This window comes from Solanum verrucosum, unplaced genomic scaffold (genome assembly GCF_900185275.1).
Source record: "Solanum verrucosum unplaced genomic scaffold, falcon-dt-bn FXZP01000085.1, whole genome shotgun sequence".
NCBI lineage: Eukaryota > Viridiplantae > Streptophyta > Magnoliopsida > Solanales > Solanaceae > Solanum > Solanum verrucosum.
Genome location: NW_026019839.1, coordinates 2060224 through 2069613, shown reverse-complemented (window position 1 = coordinate 2069613; position 9390 = coordinate 2060224). Strand labels below are relative to the sequence as shown.

At 38.2% G+C, this 9390-nt stretch overlaps 1 protein-coding gene across 1 annotated transcript; it reads left to right on the top strand.

Moving 5' to 3' along the window:
* Positions 1 to 298: 298 nt before the first annotated feature.
* LOC125814979 (eukaryotic translation initiation factor 4B1-like) lies at positions 299 to 7587 on the top strand. The gene is made up of 3 exons (XM_049494411.1): positions 299 to 1526; positions 5393 to 5896; positions 7133 to 7587. Exons 1-3 carry the CDS (start codon positions 346 to 348, stop codon positions 7155 to 7157), a joined length of 1710 nt encoding a protein of 569 aa, XP_049350368.1. The 5' UTR covers positions 299 to 345; the 3' UTR covers positions 7158 to 7587.
* The last annotated feature ends 1803 nt before the right edge of the window (positions 7588 to 9390 follow it).

Below are 9390 nucleotides of genomic sequence, written 5' to 3'. Positions count from 1 at the left end.
ATATCCACTTTCTATCCCGCATAATTATACATAGATTCCTCATAAATTATACAAGTATTGTTATGTAGGATTACAACAAAGGTAAGCAAACACCGTATAAAAATAATATATCAATAACTTTTATACAATATTTGAAAACCTAGCAACTAAAAATTATATAAAATTAATACAGAAATATTGAGGTAATAAGAAAAGAAAAAATGAATTATAATAAAGTGGGTGGTCCGGATATCTCAATTGGTGCCCCGACCTGTTAAGAGTAAATAGAGGTTTGTTTTATAAGTTGAAAAAAAAGAAAAGGAAAGTATCTCATTTTAGAATTGAATTCATTTCCTCTCTTCGAAAATGTCGAAATCTCCATGGGGAAATATCGGCGCTTGGGCCGCCGAAGCCGAAAGGGCCGAAGCCGAGGAAAAGGAACAAGCCGCTGCCGAAGCTGCTGCTGCTGCCGCTGCGCCAACCGGCGCCGGCGCCGGGAAAGATACCCAGAGTTACCCTAGCCTAAAGGAAGCCGCTAACACCAAGCAGAAGAAGAAAACCAAGATGAGCTTACAAGAGTTCACGATGCAGAGCACCTACACCCCTGCCGGAGGCTATGGCTCCGGATCCACTAGCCGCTTAACTCCCGAAGAGATGCTCCGCCTTCCCACCGGTCCAAAGGAACGATCCGCTGATGAAATGCAATATGGTCGTCTTGGTGGTGGGTTTTCTAACTATGGGTCCCGTGGTATGGGCCCACCATCCGGTCGGGGACGAGATCGAGAGGCTGATGGTGACGGTTCCTGGGGTGGTAATCGGAGGTCGTATGGTGGATTTGATGATGATCGACGAGGTCCACCTTCTAGGGGTTCCGATTTTGATCAACCATCTAGAGCTGACGAGGTTGATAATTGGGCTTCATCGAAGAAATCGTTACCCATGCAATCACTGGATTCCGGTTCCGCCCGTTCCAATAGGTATGGTTCTCTCGGATCCGGAGATGGAATTTCTAGGGCTGATGGTGATGACAATTGGGGTGCTTCGAAAAAGTCCAATGTCGCTCCACCACCACAAGGGAGGTCTTGGTTCCCTGATTCGAGGCCTGAACCAGAGCGTTGGTCTCGTGAGGCAAACCATGAAAGGCAGAGATTGGTTCTGGATCCGCCCAAGATGGAGGTGGGAAGTGAAAATGTGAACGAGACTGTGGTGAAAGTGAACAAGCCTAATCCATTTGGGGCGGCGAGGCCACGAGAGGAGGTGTTGGCGGAGAAGGGATTAGACTGGAAGAAAATGGATAAGGAAATTGAGGTGAAGAAGGGAATTGGAAGTAGGCCAACAAGCTCACACTCAAGTAGGCCTGGGAGTTCACAGTCGGTCCGTTCTGAAGGCACAACATTGCAAGGGGGAATGGTGGAAGGTGGTGGAGTTAAACCTAAGCCAAAGGTTAATCCTTTTGGAGATGCAAAGCCTAGGGAAGTTTTGCTTGAAGAAAAAGGTTTAGACTGGAGAAAGATTGATTTGGATTTGGAGCATCGACGTGTTGACAGGTTTGGTTTCTTTTCCTACGATTAACACTTCTGAATTGGCATTTGTTTTGATGCTTTCTAAATTGTTAAACTAAAATGGTCGTTGATTGGTGTGAGGTTTGGTATTTTTGGTGACTTGGTGCTATATCCATAGTTCCATACTGTGCAGTTGAGTTACTATCTTGGCTAGTAAGTTGGTAACTATAGTAGTGGCCATATTGGTATGTTCTTTTTTTGGTAAATAAAAGATTTTGTTACCAAACTGGAGTATTACAACATAACAAAAAAACTTTAACTGTATAGTACACCTTCAGCAGAACAAGCCAGTAACCTACCACCTAAATACCCTCCCAGATTAAGTACACAGTAGTACTTCAAGGATTCAGCTTTAGTTCTAGTTTGGTGTTTGAATTTCCTCTGTAGAACACCTCTTGAATGGCATCTTTTAGAATGCCCTCAGCATTTCTTTTTTATTCTGAAACATTCTCATATCTCTCTTGTGCCAGATATGATACACACATCCCACCACAGCCATTCTAAAAATGCTGGCACTACCAGATTTACCCTTAATATTAGCATTCATCCAACCCAGCTCCTCTTGCCAGCCCATAATCTGTCTTCTGATCCCTTGCCATAGCAGTATCCTTCTCCAGATATAGGCGGAAAGTGCACACCAAAAAAAAAAGATGAGAAATGCTTTCAAATCCTGTTAACACAAGGAGCAAGCTTGGCTGACACGCCAATTAACATGTTTATCTATTGTGTACAGCTTCCCCAGAGCAGCTACTCTCATGATGAAAATCCATTTAGGTGCTTCATAGCTATTACAAAGTATTCTCCTCCAGGGTACTTTCTGGAAGTCACCTAGTAGTTTTTAATTAATACAACAGTTTAATAGAAAGCAACTCCAGATATCACTAAGCTCACACAATTTTTCTTGCAACGCCCATGAAGTTTGAAGGTATGTCATTTCCCATGTCTTAAATCTGTTTTATCTTTTATTTTGAGAAATCAAATTCTCAATTTCCCCCCAAAATTTGTTCATGGAATCTAGTCAAAGTATTCGATGTGGGTTGACCAAATCCCGCACTCGCACCTGTGTCGTGTTGACATGGGTTTTAAAGCAACAATGAAGAGGCCGCACAACTTAGACCTTATTAGATACATTTTTTGGGGGAGGGAATTTTTCTCAATATTTCTTTTGATGACCGATAAATCCATCTGGCCCCCAACCCTTAGGACCAGTATTGTGAAAGGCGCTCGCCTTTCGCCTTTGGCGATAAGGCGAGGCGAGGCACTTTTGCCTATTTGCCTCGAGGCGAGGCGAGTTGAAAATGGCGACCTTTTGCGACAAGGCTGGCGTCGCCTTTTTTTTCTTTTTTTTTAAAGGTCTGATTTATAATTAAAAGCCAAAATTAGGTTTTTTTTTCGGGTATTTTTGCAAACATTCCACATTTGCGATTGCCTCCTCTTCTCCTCAGTCGCGAACCCTTCATGTTTGCCTCCTTTTTGCAAACACTGACTTCGCGACCTTCTTCTTCAACTGACTTCGCGACTGCTGCTCCTTCGCCGGTTCGCGACTTCTTCTTCTTCAGTTCTCTTCTTCTTCTTCTTCTCTTCTTTTCTTCTTCCTCTTCTTCACTACTCTGTTTTTCACTCACTACTGTGCTCTGTTTTCAGTGTGGTAGTGAAAAATGTTGTTCACTCACTCAGTGCTCTGTTCACTGTTAGTTTTTAAATTAAAATATTTGCTAATATATGTTATTGCTATTAAGATTTTGGATATTTATATGTGCAATTAAATTTTTTAATTTTTGGTATTAATTGGCGCCTTGATTCAAAAAGGAGAGCGCCTCGCGGCTCGCCTTGCCTCGTGGCGAGGCAGGCCCTTGTCGCCTTTCGCCGTTCAAAACACTGCTTAGGACCAACCACAAACTTCGAAACTTGGAGATAATGGGACCACCCTCTGCCCTTGTCCATATTACTCCCCCTGTCCCAATTTATATGACTCACTTTCCTTTTTAGTCAGTCCCAAAAAGAATGACACATGTCTATATTTAGTAACTATTTATCTTTTAAATGTTCATTTTACCCTCAATGAAATGACTAATAAACACACAAACATCTAACTTATTTTAGTCCACAAGTTTCGAATGTTCTTAAACTCTTTGCCAAGTCAAACTAACTCATATATATTGGGACGGAGGGAGTAATTGAGAAATAAATGGTTTTCTTGTAGCCAACTAACTGGTACTTTTACTACCCATTTTGTTTAGAGTTCCTGATCAACCTGATTTATAGTTAAATATTTTACCTTTGTTCCATAAAATGGAATGATAATTAGTGTTCGTTAAGTTGGTGATAGAAGATTGATACATATTAGTAGTTCTATTTCTCCTTTTGTTTTATATCACGTGTTTGCATAGTACTTGTATATCTGTTTTTGTTATGTCATGTGTTCTCTTCCTTCTATGTGTTGGTTGGAGGAGGTATCGTTGTCTTCCCCTATGTAAAAGGGCATTAAATGGTTTTTTCATTATCTGTACATGCCTGCTATTGCTGTCGAGTCTTTTTGATGCAAAATAAGGGTGACACCTAGGATTTGATTTATGTGAAGGCTACATGAAAACTTCCCACTCCCTCTGCTAGGCATTGCTATCTTGTACGAGTATATATCACACCATAAATATGTCAGGAAAAAAACAATGTCATGCAAACGTAAGTCCAAAAAAATAAAAATTCAGCCTCCTTATGGGAGCATTACTCCTTCACCTGACCTTGTAAATTTCTTAATTGTACCACATTAAATCAGTCCTTTCAAATGACAGGACATATGTAGGATGTGGAAAGATAAAGTTAAGTTCATACTCTTTGATATTAATATCCATCTTATATTCAAGTCAGCACGCCCGGATGGAAATTGTCATTTTGCAATATTTGTTAGAGAATGTTGTTACTCATTGTGCAAGTTGAAGAGCTTGCCTGGTTATATATTAGATATATTAGAGAGTACACCTGTTCCAATAACAACACATAACTTCCTTTTTTGTCTGTCTTAGAAAGGTTAGACAATATTTTCTCTCTTCTTTTGTTCAAACATTACAATCTGACATTATTCATTATTCAAATTTGATGTGATATCCTTTAACTATTGTAAATTTATTACTCGGTACCTGTAATGGTGTGTACTCTCTTGGAATTAGTTGAGGTATGCTTAAGCTGACCCGAACAACACAGTTATAAAAAAAAGAAACTACTACAATTTTTGTCACATTCCAAAACTAACTCCTTATTGAAGAACTCATCGCATTTCAAATTAATACCTGAAAAACTTGTCTGTCAAACTCAATAGTTGAATATTGTGCTCTTGATTGCCGCGCTGGTCAAATTTAGGGATGGAGTGAGTATATTTTAGTGTCCATAAGAACTAGTGGTTTCAGTTCGTGGATGAAGCAGGAAATAGGTCCCTTCACTCCTGAAAGGGTTCTACAATTGTTGGAAATTAGAAAGAATATGGGCTGGGCTGAGTGCTCTATTTGTACCATTTACCTATCAAACATCCAAGAAAAAAAAAGAAGAAAACGTCTGATTGCACTCATACCCAATAAGCAGGAGTCTCCTAAAGGAATTCTTTCAGCTGTAACCTATTCATGTTTAAGTCATCTTTGTAGAATTTGAAGTACGAGGTTAGGCGATGTTTACTGTATTAAGAAATACTCAAAAATGAGATGCATCTGTATTGGTTATTTAGGGCTTCTGAAGTTTATCTAATCATTTATTATGGTCATTCCTTTTGGTAATTGCTTGAGCAAAAAATAAAGAAAGAAATTAAAGAAAACGAAGAGAGTTTAACCATATTTCTTTTCTTGATCACTTAAACATTTCAGACCAGAGACGGAGGAGGAAAAGAATCTGAAAGAAGAATTAGAGCAGCTCAGAAAGGAAGCTACAGAGTGTTCAGAGGAGGACAAGACTAATTTACAGAATGTGATTAATCAGAAAGAGAAGGACTTGGAACTGCTGATCCGTGATTTGGATGACAAAGTCCGTTTCAGTCAGAAACCCATTCAAAGGCCAGGCTCTGGATCAGGCAGGGGTGCTGGACATCCTGATAGGAGCCTTTCTCATCAAGCGTCTTATGAGGACCGTAGAGCTGGTGATCAGATGGACAGGCCTAGATCACGCGGTGGAGGAGATGCATGGGCAAGACCAAGTGACCAAATGGAGAGGCCTCGATCACGTAGTGGTGCAGATGCATGGGCCAGGCAAAATGAACAGGTGGAGAGGCCTCGATCACGGGGTGGTGGAGATGCATGGGCAAGGCCAGGTGATGAGAGAAGATCTTTCCAAGGAGGTAGAGGAGGATATTTTGGCAGCCGGGAGTCTGATAGGTAGAACTCTCTCTCTCTCTCTCTCTTTCCAGACACATTCACCAACACTTCACATGCTTATTTTTCCTTGCAGCTATAAGTTTGTTTCTACTTGCCTACTTATTGATGGCACTTGTGTCTAATATTTTTCTCGACTTGAACTGTCTTTCTGTCTCAGAAATCTGCCATGCATAGCATTCCAGAAATCATTTTGGCCTTCTTGTTTTCTCTATATTTTATTCATTTTGGGTCTGTCAAGGGTATAGGATTTTGCAGTACTGTTTTAAGTGGCGATTGCAAATTCAAATATGGTTCAGTCTAAAAGTAAGTAGGAGTTCGTTATTCAAGACGGGATGGATGGATCAAAAAGGATTGTTGTTTTCAAGATGAATCTGTTTTCTGTGATAAATTCTATTTTTAAAGCATCTGTTATCTCATTGATTCTCCAACCACATAGTGTTCTGGTGTTTCAAGATCTTACGTGGAATTGTCTTGCGGATAGTTTACTTTCAGGATTTGGTTTTCTGTGGGGTTTTTTCCTCGTCATTTTAGGATTCTTTATGTTCTGAATTTTGGGGGGAAATTGTTGAGTCAGGTGGAAACATTTTCTCTTCTTTTGATGTCTGTTTATAGCATTTTTTTGGCATAGCTTGTTTTTGCAAAGAATTGAAATTACAGTAATATCAAGTGATTGATATACCACAGTGAAGGTGTGACGAGAATTGCAGCTAGTGACATCCCTTTACCATTCCCTGAGAAATTGTGAAAAGAAAAGGACAGCACAAAATGTAAAATGCCCGTGTATGTGATTTATTCTTTTATTAGTACTGTTGACTGAATGTCTAAGATATTGCTGAAAGTGGACACAAGGATGAGCAGTGAGTTTTGAACCTGTGGGAGTAACGTATTTTCTCAAACACTGGAATTTCTTTCTGAGAATTTCCAGATGTGATGTTTACTTGTCCAAAAAAATAATAATCTTGATGTGATGTGAGTTGCTAATGATTCCTGCGGGCAAAGATATTCCAGTCTTGTCCTCCAGGGACTGTGTTGCGAGTATCGAATTCCCACTAAGGGAAGAAATGATATGTGAGATGTCATGAGTTACTATGCACTCTACTCATCCGTTTTGGTACCTCAAGGTAGATGTGGCAGATATATGCTATCCGGGAAGTGGTTAATTTATTTTTCATGGTTTGATGCTTTCTGTTTCTCAGATGTACGATGTTGCTATTAATATCTTGCGTAATTTGGCAGGACAAGATCCGGGGACAAATGGTGATCTTCAAGTACTGTGGATTCTTTGGCCTCTATCGCCTGCTTTTTTTGTCCTCTGACAAATTAGAACAGAATAATATCTTTCGAGTTCCATCTTTTTTGGGTTTTAGTTTTGCTGCAAGGATGATGCTAGAATTACCGAGTGTTGATACGAGCGTTTTTGCAGTGGTTAATTGTCCCATCTCAAAGTTGTGTAAAAGTGCATTTTTCCTCCATTTCTCTTTGGAGGCAGGGTACCTGTTTTGTTTATTGCTCCAAACAACTAATGTAACGTGGAATTGTGGTCATACTTTTGGTTCTCTTTTTTATCCTAATCTTTTTAGTAGGGAGATACCTTTTAAAAGCTTTGCTTATTTATTTAAAAACAATGGTTCCCATGTATTCAATTTTTTGTGCTTGATGTTCTATGAATGAGCCATTTAAGCATTTACCTACCTGCTGCCATTAAGTACTGCATGTAATCTTTTTCTTTTTAAATGGGAAGGCTTTTGGAGAACCCTGTCTTTTGATGCAAAGATTGTAAGGTGAAGTGTATCTTTGAATTTCGAAATTCGATAAGTGCTTCCTTAAAGTATGAGGCATCTGGTGTCCTTTTTATTTCTGCTTTGTGGGTTTTACTGTTTAAGGGTGAACAGGGTGCTGATTCCATATGTTTCAGGGGTAAATGTAGCCTTTCGATTAGATCATGAACTCGTAACTTTTTGATACATGATACAAAATATAGATATATTTGTTAAAATCTATCAAAATTTCAACAAATATTAGATCTGAACCCATAATTTGATGTTTCCATATGAGTTCAATGTTGAGAATCTGAAAATTTTAATCCGAGGCCTATTTTGGTCTTAACTTGGACGGGTTAGAATTGATCGAAGCAATAAATGAGCATGGCTCAATCACTTCAACTCGCTCAAAGTTAACCATTGTGGAAGACTGATAGGTTTATTTGTCTATGAATAGGATAAAAATCGAGTCCACTAAAAAATATTTGTTTTACTAGGAAAAAATTGAGCCTACTGAATTGTGTCCTTAAAGAAAATTATTCTCCTCTATGTATTCAAGGGTATGGAATATATCCTCTCTGGCATAGGCATATCTAGGAGGAAGTCATCGGGTTCACGTGAACCCATGCTTCCCTCCTGAAATCATATGTAGCAATGTTATATTTTTTTAAAATATATTTAAATATAGATGTGTGAATCCACACTTGAAGTATCATATAATGTTGTGCGATAATGATTGGGTGCACCTCTCTAAGTAAGTTTAGAAATTTGAATCTTTTATTTATCTTGTTTTATTTTCCTTTCTAAAATTGGGTATCACCTCTCTAAGTGGTTTGGATAGATAAAAAATATTTTTGGACCTATAATTTTAATGGTTTTTAGTGATAAGAACCTAAATGTTAAACTAATTAAATTATATCTTAGATCCACCTTTTCGTTATAGTGTACCCATCATCTCAAAATCCTGGATACACCTCTGCTCTCTAAATAAAAAGATTAACTCACCAGTGTAGCGATACCGCAAACTTTGATGAACAACGAACTCACTCGACAATAGTAAATCAAACAAGAATTTTTAAAGTGTAAGAAGAAGAGTAGTAGATCAAAAAAGAATTGTAGTTTAATTCGAAGATAGGAGGAAAGTATGAACATGTGTTTATGGTGTCTTATCACAAAAGTCACAATCCATAAAAAAAAGTCGTAAGATTTACAACTTATAGAAAAAATCACAATCCATTTAATGTGAAAAGGTGTTATTCAAATTGTATTGTTTCTCTTAGTGTCTTTTTTTCGAAAAAAAACACTTTATTTTCCATGCACATCTTTTTAAACCCACCAGTAGGATCATCGTCGTAGAATTAACTGTTACACCTACTTGTTCAACACAATACACCCTTTTGAAAAGAATATCGGCTCTAACAATTCCATTTCCCCTACACGATAGTTCCCTTGAAATTTCCTTAATTACCTTTGTCGTATCAATTGAGCTCTTAGATTTATATAGAGTTATTTAAATATGGTCAGTATATGAATATATGTGCGTTATCTGGTCTTGAGACATCTAACTTCTGAGTTCAAGTTTGATATATTCTAAATGTGCAATTATCATTTTTATGAATGTGATGGAAGTCCTAAATTCCGTTGAATTGAGTGGCCATTTCGTTTAAAAGTTTTGATAGATATGATTCATTTTAATTGTTTAATTATATCTACAACGTGTTAGATTAAACTGTA